At 39.7% G+C, this 25,695-nt stretch overlaps 1 protein-coding gene across 1 annotated transcript in view; it reads right to left on the bottom strand.

The window, feature by feature from the left end:
- slc16a10 (solute carrier family 16 member 10) overlaps window positions 1-25,488 on the bottom strand; it is a 30,399-nt gene extending 4,911 nt beyond the window's left edge. The window contains exons 1-5 of the mRNA XM_063495536.1: window positions 24,962-25,488; window positions 8,048-8,192; window positions 6,045-6,468; window positions 576-719; window positions 54-282 (exon numbers count right to left, since the gene is read on the bottom strand). Coding sequence (XP_063351606.1) covers window positions 54-282; window positions 576-719; window positions 6,045-6,468; window positions 8,048-8,192; window positions 24,962-25,316 — 1,297 coding nt within the window. The 5' untranslated portion in view covers window positions 25,317-25,488. The remainder of the gene's footprint in view (window positions 1-53; window positions 283-575; window positions 720-6,044; window positions 6,469-8,047; window positions 8,193-24,961) is intronic.
- Window positions 25,489-25,695: the final 207 nt, after the last annotated feature.

The raw sequence follows: 25,695 nt of genomic DNA, 5'->3' as shown, positions 1-25,695 counted from the left end.
TGTTCAGGGGTTACCTGAGCATGATCACAAATTTCAGTTTACTCCTGCTTTACCTGCAATAGGGGGCCCCACAGTCATGGGCACAGACATCAGGCCTAGCAGGAAGCCAATGGCCTGGGACACATCTTTGGCTCCAACCAACTCAAAGGCGATAGGTGCCATGATGCAGATGAAGCAGCCGTCAAACAGTCCCATCAGCAGGCACACTGCGATAAGCCCGCCAAACACATTGCACAGGGGGATCATCATGGACATGAGACCGATGACGAAGAAGGACGCCACCTAAGTAGAGAGATTATTTTGTAAATTGTTATGGTTTAGTACACTCTATATATTCAGATTGGATGCAAAACCAAAAGAAACCCCTCATTTTACTTTAACATTACATGAGAAGGCTCATGTAATGTTAAATCTTCATCCCCTATTGTAAGACCTTTAACTGGCTTAAAGGTCTCACTGTGCTATGATCCTCACATGATCGCTAAAATGCTATTTCAGAGAGTTTTTAATGGTCAGAACTTCTGCATTCAGACAATGTAAATCTGCTTACACGACTGTTGAGGCCACACACTCACTTGCAGGAACACTTTGTTGACTCCGCTAACGTAATCCGCCACTATGCCGAAGATCAGTCGGCCAATGCCAGATGTTATACCAATGCACATGAGCAGAACTTCCTTATTGGCGTCTTTTCCAAAACGCTCCTCCACGTGTTTCATCTGTGGACAGTAAATGAAAGATGAACACAGCTGTTTCATTTCTTTAGTTTACTGCAGTTATATGATGCACAGTAAAGCACATTTAAAGAATTACAACACAAACTGTGAAACTGCAACCACTGACTAAAACCTCATTGGACAGTGCTCTTTGCGGATTTGTGTGTTAACTGCATAAAGATATTTGCCTGAGATCTAATCTCACTGGACACTTAACTAGGTACACCTTTCTGGTACCGGGTTGTACCTCCTTTTGCCTTAGAATTACTTCAATTCTTCATGGCAAAGATTTACCAAGGTGCCGCAAATATTCCTCAGAGATTTTGTTCCATGTTGCCTCGACAGCATCGCACAGTTGCTGCAGATTTGTTGGCTGTACATCCATAATGCAAATCCCCTGTGCCACCTCATCCTAAAGGTGCTCTATCGGATTAAGAGGTGGCTGAGGAAGCCATTTGAGTACAGTGAACTCATTGGCATGTTTGAGAAACCAGTTTGATGATAAAAGCCAGGAAGGAACCACGCTTTCGCAATTTTGGTGAATCTGCCAATCTGTAGCATCAGTTTTCTGTTCTTGGTTGACACGAGTGACACCTGGTGTGGTCTTTGTTTTTTATAAGTCTGTTAGCACTGCGCTGCACTCCTGTGGAGGCATATAGTTGAATGAAGAGAAGGAAAATTCACTCAACCTTTCACTCAATGTATCTTTTACTCCACATTCTGCATCTGTTTTTCAGAAATCTGGGGTTGAAGTGTTTTGCAGAACTGGGTTAAAAAAAAATGTCCGGTTTTACAAATCCTTTTATTTATATGACAGCAGCCATATTTCAGTGCTCATTTGTATTTCAGCTTCCAGTGAATGCCGTTTTCTAGTTTACACTGTACAGATGTTGGCTTTCCACATTATCTCCTGTAGCCACGTCATTCCTACTGCTAAGCATTAATCTGTGAGGACCGAGAAGAGAAAGAGGGGCCTGCTGTGTTTCTACCTCCAGGCAGTGTGCAGCAGTCCTCTTCAAAGGACCTGCTGTCTGCTGATGTATAGACCCATCACCATCACCCCCTGCACTTTCTGGCAGTCACACATACATCTGTAAGACCTCTGGGAGACTTACATTCTTTGCCAATGTACAACAACACACTCTATCTTTAGGAGGGAGGTCTTACGTCCAAGAAGCAATGCTACACACATCTTTGTTTGTTTGTATAAGTGTCAGTTGATTAACTTATGATACACACACTCAGTTGAGGCTGACCAGAGGGAGGATAGTTTTAAAGTGAAGTTAGATGTATCTTGAACTTTGCCACCTAGAATTCTGCTTGAAAGGTTCACGTGACAAACGTGCTGCTCCCTCAATCACACGATCACATTATCAGACATAAACCAGTGGACAGTTGATAATTGTTGAAATTTATTGCTTCAGCCTAGCCTTCTGAAGGTGATTGATATTCCTCATGTGTCATACCGTAGTGAATACCCTATGGAGAATGTGGTTCAGTCAGGAAAAGCAGACCAAGAGAGTCACATAGCAAATATGTAAGATAATATGGAAGTGTACAACTTACAACCTAGCATCACCTACTCACTGCCATGATGAGATCTATGATACCAGCCAACTATCAGACAGACAAAGATCCTTTGTTCACAGCTATACAGCTGGTAAACGATCCTGGATCTTTTTTAGACATTCGCTTTCTGACTCATTCCCACATTATCAGGTTAGGTTACTTTTTCAAAGCTTCCTGCTCCAACCGATATATAAATGGAAAGAAAAATAAAGTGGTTCATCTCATAAATTCTCACCCAGCAAAAACAAGATTTTTGACAAACGCATGCATAGCTGATGACATTAAGCATAACAACTACAGAGTGTTCACTGAAGTTCTCAGTAACCTGAGCTGCTACTTATGACTAGTTCAGATGCCTAACAAAGAAATCTATAGTTGGTGGATTTAGCAAGGTAACAAACTAGAGCACCTTAACACAAAATACATTTCAATTATAGGGAGAGTTTTCCCCTTTAGAGCCCCACTGTGCACCAACCCAACCTTCCCCCGTGCTGTCGTTCTCCCTCTCTCTCTCAGATGTGTAATGATCATCAAACATCCAGGCCACACACTGCAGCCCTGCAGGTGCTCCTCATTAAAAAAATGAAACAAGCTTATTTTAAAAGTAGACACAGCTATCTGAAGAAAAGTACTGCTCTGAACGGTCCTTTATGGTATTCCATGATTCAGTTATGTTGATTCAGGAAACGGAGGACATGGATTATCTGTCTTGATGATAAGATCAAACTTTCTAACATATTGGCCTTCAGCAAGTTGCATAATTTTCACAAATTCCTTTTCCACTTTGCACTTGGCAGTACACTAGCATACCTTTTATCAAGCCATTTACAGAGCAAACACAAAGGCAACTTCTTTTTTCTCTAATCAGCAATAAGTTGAGAACTGGACTTTACTCTTTAAGTAAAGAGGTAAGCAAGATGAAAAACATACGTGGTACTAGGGCAAGGCTATTTCAAAAGGCCACGCTCAGCACTTTGCCCAAGGAAACAGACACTATAAAAAAATAAAAAGTACACAGCTGTTTGGAGGATCTGACAGGACTCCGTTCCAACAGGCTGAACAATATGCTGCTGGACGCATGTTTTTCTGCTTTTCCATCCCACAGGGCTGGGGCTTTAGGTGCAGGTAGGGGGGAAGGATGGCTGCTGGGGCTGTTAGTCCAGTGCTGGTGCTGAGGCTTCAGCCAGATCCAAGTGTTATCCCAGTCTGTGTAGCAGACATGAGAAGTGTTGGGAAAACACAGGCATTGATCCACAGGACACTCTGATCTCCCTCCAATAACAAAGTCACCATCTCCAAATAAACAGTCACCTCCTGAGTCTTTCCAGTACATACAGGCTCCCCTTCTGCAGCCCTCCCAAGACGTTTTCTCTAAGCTCAAAGCTTCCTATCTTAAAGCAGAAATAAACACCGAATTAGGGAAAGTGACACCTGTTTACGGAACTGCAGATGAAATCCTCCTTCCATATTATGCCACATTCACCAGGACCACACAGCTAAATAATGAACACATGCTGCTGTAGAGGAACTAGGAAGATGTTGTGGTGTAGAGCCAGGCAACCCAAACTACAAAATCAGCTGACATCTACCTGCCGAGACTGATTTTCTTTAATCATGTTTTGTTTTGTTTTGTTAATATATCTGTCTTTGAGAGTCAGGGCTCTTTGCCAATGCTGTAGAGTCACACTGTATTGTATTTGTGTTGTTGAAAGCACTGAATAGTTATATTTCAAAATGGCTCAGTAGTTCTAGAAAAGTATCATTGTATTAAGAAAGGTGAACTAAATATCTAGTAAAATATAATATGTAAAAGTAGCCCAAAATTGACCATAAGTGGTTAGGTAACCATGTCACAATTACACACAGAGGCCTTTATTACAATAAATTCCAATTTATATTTCAGGATTGCGCACAAATACATTAGCAAACTGTGTTTGTTGAGCTATTCTTTAAATGCGCCATCTTAAGCAATTTGGCCTTGTGTTCATTTTAATTGCGTACATCAGTGTAATTGCATTACGCTGATGGACCCATAGCTCTGCAGGCAGTGCAGGTAACCATTTTTTAAAAAACATTAAAACGCAGGGAGACCTCACCACCGTTTAGCACCACCGCTGGCGTCCACCAAAGCTCAGCCCTGTCACCCCTGCTGTTCATCCTCTGCATGAACACAGCATTGGCCAACCTACAATAACCAATACCCTGGACCCTCCTTTACGCAAACGATGTGGCACTCGCAGATCCAGACCGCCTGCCCCTACAAGAGCAGTCGCAGGAATGGAAGGACCGGCTGAAAGAAAGTGGAATGCACCTGAACACCAAGAAGACGGAATATCTAGAATGTGGCCTTCAGACCCCGGGATTGATCCAGATCGACGACCAGGAATTAAAGAAGACCGCCCAATTCAAATATCTCGGGTCCCTGGTCTCGGCGGACGGCAAGACTCTCCCGGATGTGCGCTCATGAGTCAACACAGCATGGCTTAAATGGCGTGAATCCACCGGCATCCTGTGCGATAAGAGGATGCCTGAACACCTTAAAGCCAAGATCTACAAGACAGTCCTATAAGGAGCGGAATGCTGGCCAGCCACCAAGAAACACGAGCAGATCCTCAACGCCATAGAGATGAAGATGCTCAGGTGGATGGTGGGCTTAACCCGCCTGGATTGTGTGACAAATGAAGATGTTCAAAAATGACTTTTGCCCCAATCGAAAAGATGATGAGGGAAGCACGCCAACGGTGGTATGGACACGTCATGCGCAGCAAGGAGAATTCGGTGTCAAGAAAAGCCTGCAATAGTAAAACTGTAATCTTTGTGCCACTTTTGTGCATTTGTATCGTGCCAAATAAGCCGTACGCAGAGCACCAACATTCCTACTGGAATCCCCATCATTTCAAATCATTAAGGGTCTCATGAGGCAAGGTGTGAACTCTTTGTGCGACACTGCTCCACCCTGCCATCATGTGAATTATTACAGCCACATATTACACACACACATATTAGAATGACTGATAGTCCAATAATGACTCTTCTCTCAAACCATGTTTCCAAACTGTGAACATTAGAATTCTCAAAGGAGTGCCCTCTCTCTGTTTAGGTGCAGATGTTCAGCTGAGTCTTGTCTTGAAGAGCTGGCTCTCCTATCCTGTGCCATGCATCTGCAGCATGCACTTAGCTGTCTAGCTTGTGTTTAGATGTTTTGTCCTTGGGATGATAGTGATATTGAAGTGCACACTTGGAGAAAATTCATCTGATATAACACTGGTGCACGTGAAGGAACTCTGGAAACGGTCTCAAATGATGTGTTTTTCTGTCTCCTTTTGCATCCTCCCTTAAATAAAATTTTAAATTTATCACAGTTGCCAAACAACAAAATATTAAAAGACAGTAACACTCTGTGCCAGCACTGAATGTCTGGAAGATCCTGCCATGGTTTCAACTTCCCTTCCTCTCCCCTTTCACAGTTCTGTTATTCACATAGCTGGTATGAGTTTTGATGACTGTGCTGTTGAAGCTAGCTAACCTCTCACCCTTATTCCTTGTTAACCGTCCCAATAATGAGATCCAGAACCCGGGAGCAGGATAGTTGCAAAATCACACTGTGGAATCTTGGAATTGACATGCTCCCATATGTCAAATAGATGATCACCAACCCCTTGTTTGGAGGGGAGTGAACGGCACATACACAAACAGTAAGCATGAACGCCAGCATAAATATTATTAACACAGCAGATGAAAGAAGTGATAAGTACTTACCAGATGAACATAAGGCACAAAGTAGCCATAGAGGGCAGCGGGAATGCCGAAGGCCCAGATGCGATATCCCCACGACTTCCAGATATTGACGTTGAAAATCTGTTTTAGGTGTGAGCTGCCTGTTTGGGAGTCTTTTGGTTTGACTGGCAGCAGGGGCTTGTAAGTGAAGCCAGCCAGCATCAGCACAAGCATGAGGATGCAAAGGACACGCATGGTGTGGTATAGGCCTAGGTTTTCCAGTAAGGCTGACAGCACAAAGGGCATAGCGATCGTGAAGACGCTGCTGCCGGCTGTTACGATACCATTTACCAGGCCGAGGCGCTTCTTAAAGTAATGGCCAAGGATGACCAGGCTTGGCTGGTAGGCGAAAGAGCAGCCGCAGGAGAACACAATGCCGTATGTGAAGTACATGGGGCCCAGGGACCTAAGAGCAAATAAATAACATCAGTGTATAGTCGATTCATTCAGAGCTGCCAATTCATCCGCAAGATATTTCCCAGAAAAGAATCAGCTCTTAGCAGCAGCAACTATAAAATAAGATGTCTTTAAAGGTCCAAAAAAACCGTTGTTTATGATACTGATTTTTGTTTCAAGAAGCTTTATCACGTATTAGGTTAAATCAAATGCAACGCAATAACACAATTCTTATTCACATAAATCAAATACAGAGCAAGTCTCCTAACTCGTTTTCACATTAAGTTAATTTGCTATAACTTCAGTGACAACAAACAATTAGTTTAATTAGTTTTAACACATTATGACACATATTCTAACCGATGGTGCATATTGGTTTACATTGTCAGTAACTCATAATTATAAAAGTTATCAATTGTTTAAACTAAGTCATTTTACTATTTCATGAAAACTGACAGACAGCAGTAAACATGGGCCTACACCGATGCTTTTTCAACATGTTGCTGCCATCAAATTCAAAATGACCTAATGCCTTTTCCTTAAAATAGTACATGTTCTTAGTTCCACTGTTAATAAAATATTTTATAGGTTTATGAGCTTTGCCAATCACTGCATTCTGTTTTTACTTACATTTTATACAGGGGCCTAGCGTTTTTGGAAATGGTTTTGCAAACAGTGAGTTTCAAAGTTCTGTTTGGCTTAAATAAATATCTAAGTGCCAACAGCAGTCACATAGTAAGTCTGCAACCTAAGAACTCAGCTTCCTGACCACAGTTTCTGTCATTTGACCAGCTGTAATTCAGCAGTTTTATTGCTTACTCTAGTGATAAAGTGTGTGCGTTGCACTTGTTGCGTTGCTTGAACCAGATATGACTGTGTGAGTGTTTCCTCACTTGTAGGCCACAATGAGATTCTAGGTAATTTTTACCATGAAGTCATCATTTTATATAAAATGTTTTGTTTTGGGAGATCAAACTGACTCATCGAACTGATCAAATAGAATCAGGCAGACCACACAGTTACACTGTTATTTATTTTCAAGTGAACAGAGTCACTGAGTTTGACCTCTTCACTATGTTTGTGATAATGTTATTTGATATTTAGGGTAAATGTGATGTGCTGCAAGATACAGCCCATCCAAGACATTTGTGTTTGACTTTAGATGAGAGAATGTCTTGAATTTCATTTGTTACTTAGCACTAGTTAGCATGTGTCTATGCATTTTGCCCTTGCAGCCCAAAATGTTAACTTAGAAGTTTCTAAAAAGCAGGATATATTATGGCCTGTATTTATATTATTGGTTATTTATATATTATAGTTGTGGAAGCCATATGAGAAATCATGGGTGCCTTGTTACTGCCCCAAATACAATCTTTTTCAGTGGAAAACACTGTGTATGCATATTTTTTGACAAAAAAGTGAAGTGAGACGGGCCTAATATCCTACAATACTAAGGTTTTGCCTATACGTGCAAAGTTAAATAACAGTTAAAAGGTGCTACAAAAGAATTATACATAAAGCAAAAGCATGCTATCTTAGGAAATGTAAAAAAAATTCTTATGCAGTTTTGAGCTGGAAAACTTCCTTACGTGACAAAGGAGCTAGCCAGTAGGCCGACCAGACCCACAGCAGCACCACCCACTGCAATAATTCTGCAGCCGAGCATGTCGGTGAATATGCTGACGATGGGAGAGCAGAAGAAGATCATGCCCATGGAGAGGGAGCCCACCCATGCTGCAGGAGACACACAGTGGGAAGACAGGATGAATGTCATGATTCTATTATATTTCAATTCAATTCAATTCAATTCAATATTATTTATATAGCACCAAATCACAACAACAGTCGCCTCAAGGCGCTTTAAATTGTAAGGTAGACCCCACAATAGTAGATACAGGGGAGAGAAAAAAACACCTTGCACAACTGTCTCCAGGAAAATACTTTACACTACAGACACTAACCGCTAAACAAAGGGTCATGTTGCAATAACAGAACACTGTTGTTTCTGTATCGATGCACACATTTACTCAAGGATACACACACACTGTACAGCTTACTAGGCAACCAGTCATCACATGCCTTACAAATGTCATGAGTTCCCTTTTTTCCATCTTGGCCATTTTACTCCTGCTGTACTTTGTATTTGAATCTATTGAACTTAAGCTTTACAAATGCTTCTTACCTACAGAGTCCATACATTTACACATTCCTTGTATGATTTCCTTCATAGATGGAAAAGAAGCAAATAAACCATATGGTGACAGAACACACAAGATACATAATACATTATTATGTAATAATTTCCTTAGAGATAATTAAAGTACTCTGATTCTGAAGAACACACTGTTTTTAAGGAGGGGGCTCTATAATTTTCAAATACTGAGGTCGTTAGTAAGTCATACCTGTGAGCCAAAGGTTCAAGTTTACTCTAACTGGCATCAGTGAGAGGGGACAATCATAATATGGTCATCTCAGATTAACAGCTCCGGCTGTGCAAGCCCTACTCACCTGCTGTTCAAAATGTTTCTTTGCAAAAGCCAGCCAATGAGAAGAAAGTTCATTTTAATGCAGGGGGAAAGCCAAAAAAGCTTGTTTTAGACAATGGATGGACTATACCAAGGTCCCTTAAAAAGTAAATAAGAATTGCTGTGAACAAAGCTATTCTGTTTGTGTGTTTGTCATGACTATAGGGAAAAAGGCGAGAGTGACATGTTTTTGTACAAATAACTGCTGGGAACTGGGAACTTTCTCTTTAAGACATCACACATCCAATACCAGATAACAATAGAGACCAGAAATGCCTTCAGGTGAACAACAGGTCAGCACATGTGACACAAGCCATATAAAAAGTTGTTGACTCTGAAGCTAAGTCAGGTGAAACTTGTGGGAAAAGACCAACTGGAGCTGGAATGCTTTTGTTGTCTGTTTTTTACACGACTAACAGGAAACCCTTGTGTCAAGTTTCAGGGTTGTTGCTGGGATTTTATTCTCCTCACCTCACCCCATGCTGGCAGAGTATTAGGCGATCTCAGGTTTCCAAATAAGACAGATGCTATGAAGTTCCAAAGAAAAACACCAGTGTGGTTGTGATTTTAGGATTAATCTGGACAACACTGTCACCAGCTTCTCCCTTTTTAAAGTCACACTCGAGGAGACGTGTTTATTTCAGTGTGCCAAGAGTTTACAGTCAGCCAGCAACTGAGAGGCTTTATTGCTCATTGTTTAAATCAAACTGTCCACAGTTGTTTATTACCTAGTGGTCCCTGCGAAATGTGGCAACAGTTATTTTTATTTTATTTCTTGTCACAGTCACTTTTTTTACACAACAGTAATTCACCATTATAGTTTAGATATTTGTCATGTAAGGATTAATGTTGTAAACACTAAATGCACTTATGTTGTTAGGTTCTGTATCAGTTTTACAGCCATTCCGTCATAAACCAAAGTACAAATTAAAACTTTGGCCTGATAATAAGGATGGACCAAAAGTCAGAGGAACACATAGTCTTTATCATTCGGGGGAACTCCCAAAGCTTCTTCAGAGTTATTCCAGACAACACAGTAAGTCAGAAAATGTTCACTCTAATAAATGCCAGTGAACGAGAAGAAGCAAGAATCCTTCAAAAGCAACAGGAAATTGCTGTTGTGCTCTTCTGGCTGTCTTGATTTAAAGGCATTTATGCTTCAGACAAGAGAAATTCTAGATTAAAAACAATGTAAAATCAGGATTCTCTGTGTCCCAGTGACATCCACCTCTAGCTACGGGCACTGCTTTAAATACTAGCAGACGAGTTTCCCTAAGTCATCCGTCTGCTTCGCTGGAACCCCCCCCCGACTCTGAACCCAGTCACCCCACAACAACTGAACCTTGAGACCTAGGAAACTGCATAATACACCTGTTATCCACAGAAAAATGTATTTCAGCTGCAGATTTTAAAACTCAGAAAGCCTGTGTATCATTTGAGGTAACTACTTTGGCCATTCTTGCCTGATTTTCCCTAACGACCCCAAGAACTTCTGTAATGACACCATGCATCACGTGTTGTTTTGAATGGGGGGGGGGTTCTACTTTTTTTTTAACATTGAACAATAACTGAAATGTCAGTGTTTTTTTGTTATGTTCAATTATGCATTTGTGCAGTTTTAACTCTTATTTCTAATATTTCAAGCTAACTATTAGCTGACTAGCTTAACGGCTCAATAAATTTATTAATTTAGAATATTTTGACTGTTTAGTCATTACTTTAAAATTATTTTTAAAAAGTTTCTTTAAAAAGTACTGACAAATAATTACCACTGTTTACCCATTAATTATAATTAAACATCCCCTGTGCTATGTGCTGACAAGTTTAGCTATAGCATGTAAGTTTATAAGTTCATGTCATTTTTCTTTATTTTCCTTCCTTAAAACAAATATATTTATCTATTTCTTTAATCCTAATTTCTATGAAACATCAAGTGAGATCACTGCACTGAATGCCACAAACGGAGGACTGAAGACTTGACTTAAATTTATGAATAAATTCAAAGGGTTTGCATTAAAAAAGCTATTTGAAGAGTTATCTTATAACCAAAATTAACTAAAGTATCTAATGGATGAGGTATTTTGCAGTATTGAGGTAGCACAAGACTTGCTCAGGTTGATTAAACAAACAGAACATCTCTATGGCACGTTCTAGGAATCTGTTGACCAAAGATGCTCAGATGTTACCTATGTCTAGTTGAAACATGGAGAATGAAGACAGGCTTCATTTAACACCATAGACCACTTACAACTTACCCCAAAGTCCCAGGCTGTTCCACTATAATGAACACAAACTGAGGAGGAAAAAGGTTTTAGCGACTGAAATGCTCTCACGGCCAACAAACCAAAAACAAGACCAGATGTCCCCCTGTATCAACACAGCACCAATGCAAAAGTGTTTGTTACCATGACGTAGTACTGACTTTAATGGCTTTAATGGAAGTGTTTTCGAGTAAATTCTTAAGCTTAAGACTCTTAATCACTGACAGTATATATATATATCTATATATATATATATATATATATATATATATATATATATATATATATATATATATATACATATACATATATATATATATGTATATATTTATGTGGTATTAAAATAAATAAATATACATATACATATAAATAAAATAAATATAATAAATACTGAGAATACACAAGAAATTACAGACTAAGCTTAAGATTTTAATAGGAAGAGGTCAACGATCTTCCTCATCTAACAGAGTTTTTCCAATCCAGTCAGAGCTCTAATAATGGTTTACAGAATAGTGATTATTATAGATTAAGTTATACGTCAACTAGAAATAAAAAAGCACAGCTGCTATTAAAAGTACTTTTGGAATTACCGTCTCCTAAAACTATCACCACCAGGGGGGGCATTTTACTAGACGGGTTTAGTGAAGTTATTCGCCCCTTTAGCAAAAAGGGAAGAGCACAGTATGTCTAAGATCAGGGCATGAATCCTTGGAGATCCCAGTTAACAGTTTGGTAGATAGCTATAAAGCACTACTTAGATATAGTGATTGTATTTTATCTAAAACATAAGACAATAAAAAGCTAATTGAGTAAATATATTACTAGTCAGAAATGTCAGCATTAAAAGCTTTCATTTTACCAATCTAGAAAAAACATTGCGATGAGGCCATCATCATTATTTCACTTCACTTTCCAAGAGCTCTTGTTTTGCTGGGTACGTCACCGTTTCTTTTATTGGTGCTGGTGGAGATAAAGGTACAAACTGGTATTCCATGAAAGTACACCCAAACCCAAGTTTAACTTTAGAGATCACACTATGTAAAAGTTTTGGAGACAAAATAGTAGTAGCTGTTTTTTCAGATTCAGTTGGCAGTTCAGTTAACGGTGGAAAATATTAAAAATGTAACCACCAGGAATCAAGAATTTATGATAATCTGATACAGTGACCATGTTAGTTAGAGCCATTACTGGACGGTGTTTCCATTCATCCATTTTCTTCCACTTGTCCAGGGCAACACCAAGGCGTTCCCAAACCAGACAAGAGATTTCTCTAGCGTGTTTTGGGTCTACCCCAGGGCCTCCTCCCGTTGGAACATGCCCGGAACACCTCACCCAGGAGGCGTCCAGGAGCCATCCTTGTCAGATGCCTGAACCACCTCACCTAGCTCCTTTTGATGTGGAGGAGCAGCGGCTGTGGAGGAGAGAGCCCCTCCCGAATCCAATTTCAGACTCCGTAGGTGGTGCTCTGTTTTTTGTTCAAATGCAATAACCATCGGCAGTTATGCTAAATAAACCACTGTTAGAAATATTTAACATTTCACTTCTTCACCATGTGCAACTATTAATTACTGTACTTAATTACAAAGTAGAATACTAGAGTACCTCAGTTCTTCTGAGAGACAACATACAGAACAAAGGTTGTTCTGTTTAAATTCCAAAGGACTAAATGATCTGCAAAGACAATTCAGTTGGACCTGTCAATAATTGTGTGGTCTAACATCCACACAGCCACTTACAATCTGATAAGCTATTAGCTGGCAAGGAACACCTAGCCTTTCATGTACTGTAGTTACATCCAGGCTCCTTGATCTCCCAGACAGAAGAAACTAAGCAGAGCAGTGGCCTTAAATCCTGCAGCTGTCTATACCCAGCAGCCTCACAGCCAGCTCACTATCAGACATTTGGACTCGCTGACCAGGGCTCAGGAAGTGGACCCTACTGCACTGAACGCACACTTGGCTCCCACAAGGCAGAGCACATTCTTCTCTGATGACAGCATTGAGAGCCGGAGGAAGAAGAAGGAAAAGGGAAGTTAAGAAATGCCAACTAAGTGCAGTGAATATGTTTTAGTGACCCACATACTTCCCAGCTAACTGCACTCGATTCACATCCTCCCAGCTTTACTTCCTAATGATAATCTCAAATAATTTTATATCTAAAAGGAAAAAAAAGAAAGGTGTGTGTAGGTTCTCAGTCATCCAGGTCATAGTAATCAAAGGAGCATTCTTGAAACTTTTATTAGGCCCCTTGAAGCTTTTCTTTTCAAGCTCCTTAAAAAGAAAACTAACTAACTAACTGAAAAACAACAACATGCAAATAAAGCATGTTGTTGTTTTTCAGTTAGTTAGCGGTTTTTAATAGCAGGGTTAATGAGTATACAAGCTGTGACCTATGTTAGCTTGAACAGGTTTTTACATAGTGTTCTCCAAAGGCTGTTTTTGAGGCATCTATAATCATTACACAAAAACATCCACAAGAGTTGCATTTGCATCTCTTGACACAGAGAGACAGACAGCCATACACACTAACAGTCATTCGGAACTAACAGTTAGCCTAACCCCACTAACTGCATGTCTTTGAGCTGTGGGAGAAAGCTGGAGTACCTGGACAGAACCCATGCATATACAGAGAGACTATCCAAACTCCACAATGAAAGGCCCCGATGGTGGATTCGAACCCAGGACCTTTCTTGAGGCAACATACTGCCCATTTAAATAGTTTTCAATAATCATCTTAAATGATTTTGAGTACTTTTTTTACTTTTGGATCTCTATGACATCATCAAGAGGGGATATCCTCAAGATGGTTCATGGGCATCCAATCAGAAGGCTGGCCTTAAAAGAAGAAACCTATAAAAAACTTTTTTGAGACGGTGGATGAACTTGGGATTGTAGAGCATGCAAGAGTTCTCAAATTAAAATTTAGTGTACTTTTAAAACCAAAGAGGTGCTGAAGTTAGTGTTGGTGTTTATTCTGTTGCCATGACACCATTTCTCACTTCTCTGATTATTTGGTCTGGAGTAGGCATTTTATTTGAATTAAAAGGAAGCAACAGAAATCTTTTTTAAGAGGAACTGTAATCGACATGTATAAATTCTGTGAAGTTACCCTGAGAGACTAATTATGACACTTTATTTCTTTTATTACAATGGAGGATACTATCCAGTGTATCCATGGTTTTAATCACTGCTACATCTGTCAAATAAAGTCTAGACACAACAACATATTCACATACCTAGATTGCATCAGAATCAGAGGAGCTTGGCCCACAAATGTGTAACAGCTGCTTAAGACTGTGTTATCTTTTTTAATTAATTAAAAAAAACTGTAAAATGTATAAATTAAGTTTCAGCAAAATGAATAGAAATTAGAGGACAGGATAGCTGGATAGAGATGAGGGGGACTCCTTACAACTCCTGCTGAATTAAAAGGGTCTTACTGTGTAATACTGTTACAGTATGACTTTTCAACTGGTGCTGTTCAGTCACAAAGACCCCAGTCATAACCCTAATCAGGGCCTCTTAGTGCCGCAGTCAAACATCTGGGTCTGCAACAAGGATATGGCAATTCCAGTTTACAGCAGCTGGAAGCCATTTGTATTGGGTTGTTCCACTGGAAACTGTGGAGAGGGGGGAAGTGTTTTTTGTGTGTTTGCAACCCACTCAAATCATTTGTGTGTTTTCTGGCCTCTCACACTGCAGGAAGTGAAAACGTCTGTCTGATGACACAGGAAAAACTTGGGGAGCAGCCGCAGAGCGATTTATGGCTGTGCATAAAAAAGCACATCATACGCATGCTTGGAATGACTTCCCTCTGCAGCAGATACTAGAAGTCCATATGAAAAATGTTAAATGGGAGTTGTGTTTCATGTTAGAGGGAAGCAAAAAGGGGTGGTGTGTCAGAACAAGCTGGTGATTGGGGGAGCTTTTTGTCCACCCCCTTTTTTAAGCTCACCGTATAGTGTTGCAAACAACAGCTTGAATACATACTCTCCTCCCCAAGTCTCCTTATCTCCAGCTTCTTGTTTCACAGAAAGGCTAACACTTAACCAATAACTGCCATTATCTGTACCTTCAAAATGTATCCATCGGAAGGCGTTTTTGACTAACACTTTATGTATCTTGTGGTAAATCAGAGGATTTGTTGTACTTAAATATGTGTTTGTTGAGAATTTGAATAAAACACTTATTGTTCCATATAAAATTAGTTCAGTTCCCTCCAAAACCATACTAGCTAAGCTAGCTATGTGTTACTAATAAAAAAGTAAACTGAAATCAGCAGAGAAACCTACTTTGCCTTTAAAAATATGAGATTTTTTGTAGTAACTAACAATACTGTTAGTATTAAGAAAGAAACACAAAGTACCCACAAAACTATAGATACTTTATTTTAAGTCAGTCCCAAGTTAAAACATTTGTTGATGCCACATAAACTTGATCTAAAATAAATATTTATTCAATAATAATTTATTTTATTGTAAAATAATAAAAATTACATGTATGTACATAATAAAAATCCACATCAATCCATAATATCTGTAATGATAAAAGAGGCAACAGAAAAACTTGTTAAAATCTTCCCCTGAGAAATATATGAGCACTGTGATATAATGGCCATGCTGTTTTCTATGGTTACCATGGCTGTTTAGAGACACACGGAGACCAGACCGATCATGTACCTGTGAATCTTATTATAGTGGCAGTGTGGTTTTTGCCGGTGCTGCCTGTTCGATGTTCCTAATTAGTTCAGAGTGGTCTTTGTGCAAAGTTAATTTTATCCATGGTCGATGAAATGAATGGATGCAGGAGACAGTAAACAAATCAAAGAGTACCCCATGCCATGCTTAGGCTAGAGGGCTACTGAGAGCTTCAGTAGCTTTTTGGGGATATTAGTCACTATAGGATAGTACTATAGGAGCATACCATTATCCCAACTCTGTTTTTCCTTCAAAACAGGAAGGTGCCACTTAGAATTTTGTTTCTGATATTTATTCCCTCTTATTCCCTCTTTTGCTCTGTAAAAATAACACATTTTCATACTTGTCATGCACTGTAACACCTCCACATTGTGTCAATTAGACGTGGTTGAGTGAGACCATAAAGACTGACTGTTTCAAGACCTAATCTTGGTGCAGTGACACAGGGATTGTCTGCTGTTAATCAGTCTGACATTGCCCAAGAGCAAGGACATCACAGCCATTAGTTCACGTCCAGCCCCTCAGACCACAGCCTGAGGGGCTGGTCCCCTGCGTGTCATGTGCAGGGGGCCAAACAATTTGTTCTGGTGCCACTGAAGTGGGCTCTGCCTCCAGCATGTTTATCTTCTCGAGACTTTATCTCTTGACAACCTTCACCTACTCAGACCCAAGCTTACACACGCCTGAAATCAAACGGCCTGTCAAATATTAACCCGTCTATGATTAAAACTTGTCAAGGTTTTGTGGAGCCATTCCATCGGAGTCATTTTGTTTTGTTTTGAACCAAGTTACCCATGAAGATCAATCAATTATGCTTTTTAAGAGTACATGTAAACTTGGTTGGGCATGTTACATTCAAGTGAGCCTGTAGTTGTAGATAAATATTTAACTGACAATTGTCTCATCAAGCTCTCCTTCAGGAACCATCTGAGCATATTATTCCATCGGAAATCCATTATCCATAACCTTTTTGGTATTTGAATTTAAAAAATAAACTTAAAACAGCTTGTTTTCAACTAGTGAAACGTGTCTACTTCACAAAACAAACCCTTGCATAAAACATCATGTGACAGTAAATTACTGCTAAAGCAGCAATATAGTAAGCCTGACTGCTGACAGAATAAACTCAACATCAACTGAACACTTTGCCCTCAGTACAAGGCAGACAGCAGCCAAGCAGTGAAAAGTCCTAATATAGTCTTTCCCCCGTGTTCTGATCCCGCTTCAGTCAGTTCTGCTGCCCTATAACTACGTTAAAATTACAGACTGCCAGTGTGTTTATGATCTCGCATGACAAAAAACAATAATCCAGCAGAACTGAGGGAAACCAAATTCCTTCTCTCCTGTTAATGTACAAGGGAGTCATAGTTATTGTTAACTGATCTAACACACTCAAAAAACACTTGATCTAATGTTGGTGAAAGCACTGACATTGCTTTACTCTCCCAGGCACTGATACTAAAACAATATTTTATCCTTTACTGCACCATCAATCTCTTTATTTTTTCCTTTCATACACAGTCAAAACAATATTCAGCCAAAATATGCTCACATAATGTCTTGTTATTGACATTTTAATGTCAATTAAATACATGGGTTTTGATTACTTCAGAGTCATCAAAACAACACAATCAAGGTATCGAAAAACTCTGTGTTTAGTCCAAAGTTCTTTGGCAGGTCTGACAGTACACGACAACCAAGTGGCTTTTGGCACGAGGCTCAAGAATAACCCCATCTGGCATTTTCACAGGGAGAGAACCAGAATCTGTAACAGATGTGAAGGTCACTGACCTGACAGTGGAAGCCAGCATAGAGCCTTGACCTTCCCACCCCAACATAATGCATTGTGATTGGTTGACTGTGACAATTTCCGAGCTTTGCAGCACGTTATCTTTGGCACCAACAGCTACTAGCTGAAGACTTCAGCTATTGGAAACTTGCTCTTTATGGAATATGTATCCCTATTTAAGAAATTCATGAATGCCCAGCAGATAATTTCTGGTAAATTGGTAGTAGATCAGGCCATAGGAACTACAGCTACAAATTAAAATGAATATGTTAGCACGCATGATAAACACATTATGCGACCGGAAATCATAAACATTACCCTGCATCACAGAAAAGAATATAGTTTTACTCATAGGCAGTAATGTTTGATCATTCTTCTCAGAAAGGAAAGAGAGAAATGCGCAGTATTTTCAGTTATTCCAAGCAGAGATTGTTGTTATAATAATAATAATAATAATTATTATTATTATTATTATTATTATTAATGTAGACCCTAGAAGAATTAAAACTTACAAATTAAAGACCTTACAATATAAACTGTTGTGATTTGGCGCTATATAAATATAACTAAACTAAGTTGAACTGAACTGAATTATTCCAACAAAAGCAACCAGTTTACAGCAATCAGGCCATCATGGTCCTTAAAGTGAACAAATACTGGCCCTAATAATTGCTTTAAGTTGATTTAACAGGGCTGCAGACCTTAAATGAAAATTTATTTTCATCTTAGGTGCAGTTTCAAGGCATATGCAGTTTTAGCCGCATCGGAGCTTGAATGTGAGACAAAGAAACATGTTCGAACATGTGCGTTGGTATGTCTTTGCATTCAAATCACCAAGCACAGGGCACATGAGGGGTTTTCAATGTGGAACTGCCTACATTTCAACTCCCGAGTCAAGTTAGAGGATTAAAAACTTACTGTTTGTACTGCATTCTCCATAAAGAACAGGAGTAAAACTACCTATCAGAAAGCTTTAATAGGCAAGATTAAAACAGTAAATCAGCACCTGCTGATAACAATCTCTCCCTATTATGTTATCTTTACTTCGGGTCTTTTTGACTGTAATTATGCCCATTCAAAATGTACCCAAGTGGAATAAATCAGAGATAAGATAAAGGAGAGCCATGGCACTCAAACAGTAAATGGCCTGTATTTGTATAGCGCTTTACTTAGTCCCTATGTACCCCAAAGCACTTTACACTACATTCAGTCATCCACCCATTGGTGATGGAAAGCTACATTGTAGCCACAGCTGCCCTGGGGCACACTGACAGAGGCGAGGATGCTGGACACTGGCGCCACCGGGCCCTCTGACCACCACCAGTAGGCAACAGGTGAAGTGTCTTGCCCAAGGACACAACTATCGGAGCCAGGGCTCGAACCGGCAACCTTCCAATTACAAGACAAACTGCCAACTCTTGAGCCACAATCGCCCCTTGGAAACAGAATTTCCAAGGTAAAAAAAAAAGAAGCTTTTTAAAGCCTTATTTTTGGTTCAAAGTCAAACATTTTCAGGATTTTTTATTTTTATTTGACTTCATTGGTGAATCAATACTTGAAGTTTTTATATCCTGGTGATCATCAAAATAAAAGTTCATTAAAATATTTCTTCTGAACTGTCCCATCAAACAAGTGTCTTAATCACAGGAAAATGAAAATGACTATTAAGTATCCAGTAACGCAATAAAACTGAAACATGAGAAACAATGTTAATGTCTTAACAGAAAGGAGGTCTAACCCATTTGGCTTTTTAAACCCACCAACCTACATCAGATACTGACTAATACTGACTCAATATCTTTGAGTATCCGTGCTTATAAGTTAATATATTCATTTCAGTTGCATCGTATTCGTGTTCTGTGTATGACATGCACCACAGGCCATGATATTGATGGTCTTATCTGCTCCACTCCATGTGTACAGCGAGAGGCAAAAACGGCGAAACAGATAAGCACACACGATGACACAGACAGCAGAGGAGAGAATATTACTGCAAAATCTTGTCGCAACTTTCACTTGTGCTAAAATGAAGCTCTATATGACTTGCACTCTTAATGTGTGCTATGCAATTCTTGAAAAGCTTGCTAAAAATACATATATGCGTGATTACAGCCAGTGATAAACAGAAAATACATTCAAGGGACTGTGCTGGGAAGTAAAACTGTTGTCTAAAGTTAAGCAAAGTAAGGTCTATGTCAGCAGTGTCCGTGTAAACAAGCGATACAAATTTCCATGAGAATCCTGACCAGGGAGCTGAAAAGTGTATCTGGATTTTGGTATGACTGCAGTAAAGTGTCTACACAACCAGAGAAGACGACTTGTTATGTTGCCAACAAGCAACACTCATACAATGGCTGATGGGTGTTTCTTCCATCTCATCTTTACTTTTTACATTTTCATTATCAGACATTAGAAATACCATTATTGATATATCTGATCAAATTCGTTGCCCAGCTACCGTTCTTCCCCCAAAATGACTCAGAAACTAGACTAAGACGATCAAATCACGCTACAATGACTAGCCATTACAGAGCCAACTATCCAACGGAATTCATTTTAGTATTCTGTTTCCTCCATGTCAATTAAATTCCAACATTTCCTCTAAAGCTCAGTCAGATAAAAATATTCATGTGGGAAAGAAGGGGATCTCATTCAAGGATTTGTGATGTTTACGAAGACTTGTATCCTGACTGTTATAGATGCGTTCTCTTAGCATTCTGGCACTTCCTCTATGACAATGTCCAACTTCAAAACCACTCAACTGCCTCATTAATTCTCATTAGTTCTGTTCTCACGACAGGAAGGCAAGCTGAAGAGTGAACATCTAGTTCGAAGCAGTACTTTGTGTTCTTTCTGGGAAACAGGATCAGGGAAAAAAAATGGAAAGAATGGATGCTGTCCATCTCATGAAGCGAAAATAAGCAGGAAAGACCTCACTAAAACTTCTAACTCAAGAATTTACATCCTGGCAGTCAGCCACTGTAATCTCAAATGGATAGCAACATGAAGTAATTATTAGTGCTGTCTGAATGTTAAGTTATATACATATATATATATATATATATATAGTGGATAAAGTAGTGTTTAAATGATTGTCACTATACTTGTTAGTGTTATTAATTTTCCCGAGTTCATTAGAGATTTAGCTAACAAATTCAGTGTGTGAACTGTGTGCATAGTAAAAGACAAAATATACATAAAACAAATGTGTTCACATTGAATGAGAGTTAGCAATATATGAAAAACAATGTTGCTTAAGTATTAATTGAGTAATGCATTTCTTAAAGCATCATGCTATTACGCTGAATCATTATGCTGTCAGCTGACATCATTGATGGTCACCTCTCCTTCTGTCCTATGTATGGACGTGCTGTTTAGTCTGTTGTTTAGTCTGTTGATGGTAGATGGTGGACTCAGGTGCAGACCAAAACAATCACTAGGGGTGGTCTCAGCCTGGTTTCAAACAAACTGAAGACCGATTTATGACAAGAAATCGTATTCTTGTCATAAATCGATCGATCTAACCGCGATGTAGTCAATTATCCGATGTACAATGCATGTTTCAGCTTAGCACTTTCACATAGCCAAGGTTATAAGACACTTTGAAAGAAAGTACACAGGAGCAGTGTTGGGTGTAACGCATTACTAAGTAACGCGTTACTGTAATTAAAATACTTTTCCACTGAAAAAGTAGAGTAACTAATTACTGTTCATTTTTAGGTATTTTAATTACAGTTACTTACAATGTACTTGCGTTACATTGTAAAATAATTAAACTCGCTGAATATCATTATTTAATTTCATTAATTTATCTTCTAAACGTAGAAGTAAACTCCGCCGCTTTAACATCGCTGTAGTGCAGCTGCACGTCATTTCGCGCCAGTTTGCTGCATAGTCGTATTCTACAGCGGAAGATGTCGGACTCGGCTGAAGCGTGTGGCTGTTTTACGAAATGGACATATTCCCGTCTCTTCACTTTTCTGAAACAAGCAGACATGAATATTACAGCAACATGTAAGCTATGTGCTGGGGAGAAAAAACTATCGGCTGCTGTTAATAGCGCGAGTAATCTACTGAAGCGCCTGACACGAGAGCATAGACGAACACTTCTGAGTGATCCTTGTTCATCATCCATGGATAACACCGCAGCAACTCCTGCTAAGCAGCAAAACGTGATTTTACTTCAGCAGCACAGAAAGCGTCTGAAGGTGAGCTTAAAATATGACTGCAGGCTACATAGCTGGACTGGCCATCGGGCATACCGGGCATTTGCCCGGTGGGCCGATGGTGATCTCCCTCTGTTTCTACTTCAATCATGAAACTGATCAGTGATCAGCTGATCGGCTTTTCTCTCTTGTTTGTTTATCACTCTGAATCTTACAACAAACGTTTTCATCTGATGTAAAATGTATAGAAATCCATTATTGTACATAGTAATTTTTTAGGGTCCCATCATAATTTCTTCAGAAGTAGCTAAGTACTGTTTATGATGCCAGTATTTTCCCACATTTTCTAGATACTGTACCGGTACTGTGTGTGAAATGCCATCAAAAAGTCAGTTAAGTTTTTCTTTCTCACCTGTCTTTCTGTCTCCTTTCACTTTTTAAAGGTTGCCATGTTAGAAAAAATATTTTGCCCTGCCATGCTGTTTATTGATGTGGCAAATGAATGGTTTATGAAAATATATCTAAATCTGTCATCAGTAATCAGTAATGATCATGTCTCACCTCTAGTCTTCTCTGTCTTACTTTCAGGTTTTCACTATGTGTTGTAGATAGTTCAGGAGGTTAACTCGACCAATACCAGAATAGGGAGGATGGTGTAGGTTTAAGTTTATTAGACTGATACATATATACCAACAAGACAGTGTACATCACTGTGACAACAGCGTTTGTTTTCATTCAAAGGCTTTATGGCTTTTCCTATAATACCTGGTGGGCCGGTCTCTAGTCAAAATGCCCGGGCCGATTTTTTTTGTCCCAGTCCAGCCCTGCCAGGCTACATTGTGGAACAGATGCTACCGCTGCGTACTGTAGCGTGTCCGTCTTTAAAAAAATTTATTTATTATTTAAAGAGTTTAATTTCTATTGTTTGTCCACTCAAGGTTTATATGGATTTTAAGAAGTATTTAGTTAAATACTTATGTAGTAATTAAGTTACTTTTCTGACACAGTAATTAGATAAGTATTTTAAATACAATATTGACTAAGTAATTAGTAATAGTAATTAATTACTTTTTTAAAGTAACTTACCCAACACTGCACAGGAGAGTACACAAACTGTAGTAACAGCCTGCTACATACCATCTAGCCTGAAATATCTACCAAATAAACATAAATATTTGCAGTAAATTCTCCATGTTTTTTTTCCCATTAGTCCAGAATACAGCACCTTCTCCCTGTATTTACTTTTGTTGATACTACCCCAAACACATTTGGCCAATAAGTAGATTGAACGTTGCCAAATGGTTTGTAGTGATGCACTTTGGTTTGCTTGGAGTTTTCTCTGTGGAAAGAAAAACCATACCACAGGAAAAAGCAACTAGTTTACAAAAGTATCATCTGATATAGAACAGAGTAAATAGGTCTAGGTATAGACACAGGATGTTTGAGGATGTCCTATGGTGGCATCGGGAATCAACACACACTGCGAGCATAATTTTGGCTTCTGTGGATCAGGCTTGTTGGAGCACATCCCAAGGATGCTTAATTGCAATGGGATCTGTGGAGTTTGAAGGCAAATCTTTGTGCTCATTACCAGTTGTCCTACTGGGGGAAGATGCTGCCACTGCGGACTGCTGTTGCCATGCTTGATGTGCAACCACCTTTAGGTGGGTGATATGAGTCAAAATAGCATCCCCATGTTGGGCTGGGGCCCAGAACATTGCAATGGACTAAAAAAAGCCCTGGCGGTTTACAATTTTTCTGGCACAAACCCTGTAATGGTGTTATGACTGGTGCATATGAAATCTCTAATTAAACATTTCAGATCATTTAAAAAAAAAAAGAAGAAAAAAAACACACCAAGCAAGCAATGGGTTAGAGCCATAGTACAAACCACCTTGGCTGCAACCAACACAAAATCCAACGCAATAATCACAGAGATCAGCAGAAGAAGCTATTGAGTCGGTGAACAGCTAGGTCCCAGACTACCAACAAACACGGGTCCCCCATGCAGTACTACTTTTACATGTTCATTTGCCAAACAGCGATAACAACAACAGGTGGTTACAATCAGCACAGGGCCATTATTCATGTGGTAAGCCGTCCCTCTGTCTGTCTCTCTCTCTGACTCTCTCTCTCTCTCACACACACACACACACACACACAAACCGGAAAAAAAACTATGTGATTTTGCCATGACTGTGTGGTACACCGCTATGTGTAATATTCAATGTTTTTTAAGGTGTCCTTTTAGTTTAATGCAGAAAAACATGTAAGGTTTTACATAATTTGTATGATAATGCCGACTGCTGACTAGACTGAAGGACAAGAAGAGAATTCGTGTGAGAAAAAAATGAGTATTTGTACACACTATGGTATAAGAAATTACTACTTTGATTTGTGTTTCCCCTTCAGTGACTTTTCAAATAATTAACTATAGCCTGTCCCCCGCTGGGAGCAAGCTGTATTTCATTCGCGTTTTAAAGCGACTCTCTGTGCGGTACTTTCACACCGAGAGCACGCTGAGAGCTTTCACCCAGGACTCCTCGGGTTTAGACACAAACCAGTACAACCACTTAACACTGTTTTTGTTTTTTTTAATTATCACCACACTGAGTGCCAGGTCACGACTTTGACGCCAGGCTCGCAACGTTATCCCCACAACCGCGCTATTTAACCGCACTGTCTTTCTTTTGTCTGCATGCGTTTCCTTCTCTCTCACCAGGAAACGACACATTACTTGCTAGCTGAACTTAGCTAACGTTTTTATAGTGGGCTAAATGTTAAACATATGCTGCTGTAGAATTATTATGTCTTTACGAAGAAATAGTTCTCCAGGAGAGCTTCGTTGGTGGTCTGAAGGTTGTCGGTTCAATTCCCCGCCATTACTAAAACTGTCCCATGAGCAAGACATCGTTTACTTTAAAACCGTTAATCTCCTGCGGGAGTTACATCACACCTTTCTTCTAAAAGAATACACACTCATGACATAAAATGACATTTAAAAAATATATAATTCTTTACTAATGTGGTACTTTTACTCATACAGCCAGGTTAGCCTGTACTCACATGTTCTGAATTGGAGGTCTTTATCGTTCGCGCCACCAAATTCCCGCAGGAGGTAGATGTACATTACACCGAAGGCGTTCTGGATCCCAAACACCGAGCCGTTGCACCACATGGAAGCCAGCATGACCACCCATCCCCAGCCGCCCTCGGGGTGCACAAACTCAACCTCCTCCTTGGCTCCCGGACCCTCGCTTTTCTCTGGGATATCCACTTTGCTGTCCCCGTTCTCCTTATTCTCCGTCTTCTCCTTCTCCTCATCCTGCTCCTCCACTGGACGCTTCTCCTTTGCGGGTTCGCTGCCGGCGGGTGTCTCGGCGGCTGCATCGTTTTCTGGCATATTGTTCCCTTCTGTCATTTTTTAAAATAATGTGTCAAAAAGGCACTGCGGATTTTGAAGTATGGAGGTATTTCACGTACGCTGGCAGGGGGAGGTCAATAAATTCAGACACAGGATATGACAGAGATTTGGGGTCACGGTAAAGTTTTATCCATTGACGTGGAACTGTAGCTTCAGTAGTGCTGGTACTGCAGCATGTGCAACTGTCAAACATCTGCCGTTGCACTTTTATAAATAGACAACGCAGAAGGGCGGGGCTGCGGGTATCCTTACACTGCAGCTGCTGAGGCGTTTCCAGGATATCTTCAGTGGGGTGGCACAAGTCTAAGTGTGTGTGTGTGTGTGGGGGGGGGGGGTCCAGCAGAGAACAATGTAAGCATATGAAAGAATATTTGAC

The sequence above is a fragment of the Pelmatolapia mariae genome, linkage group LG15 (assembly GCF_036321145.2).
Source record: "Pelmatolapia mariae isolate MD_Pm_ZW linkage group LG15, Pm_UMD_F_2, whole genome shotgun sequence".
NCBI classification, from domain to species: domain Eukaryota; kingdom Metazoa; phylum Chordata; class Actinopteri; order Cichliformes; family Cichlidae; genus Pelmatolapia; species Pelmatolapia mariae.
The sequence above is the reverse complement of the archived record's forward strand: the minus strand, read 5'-3'. Positions and strand labels throughout refer to the sequence as shown.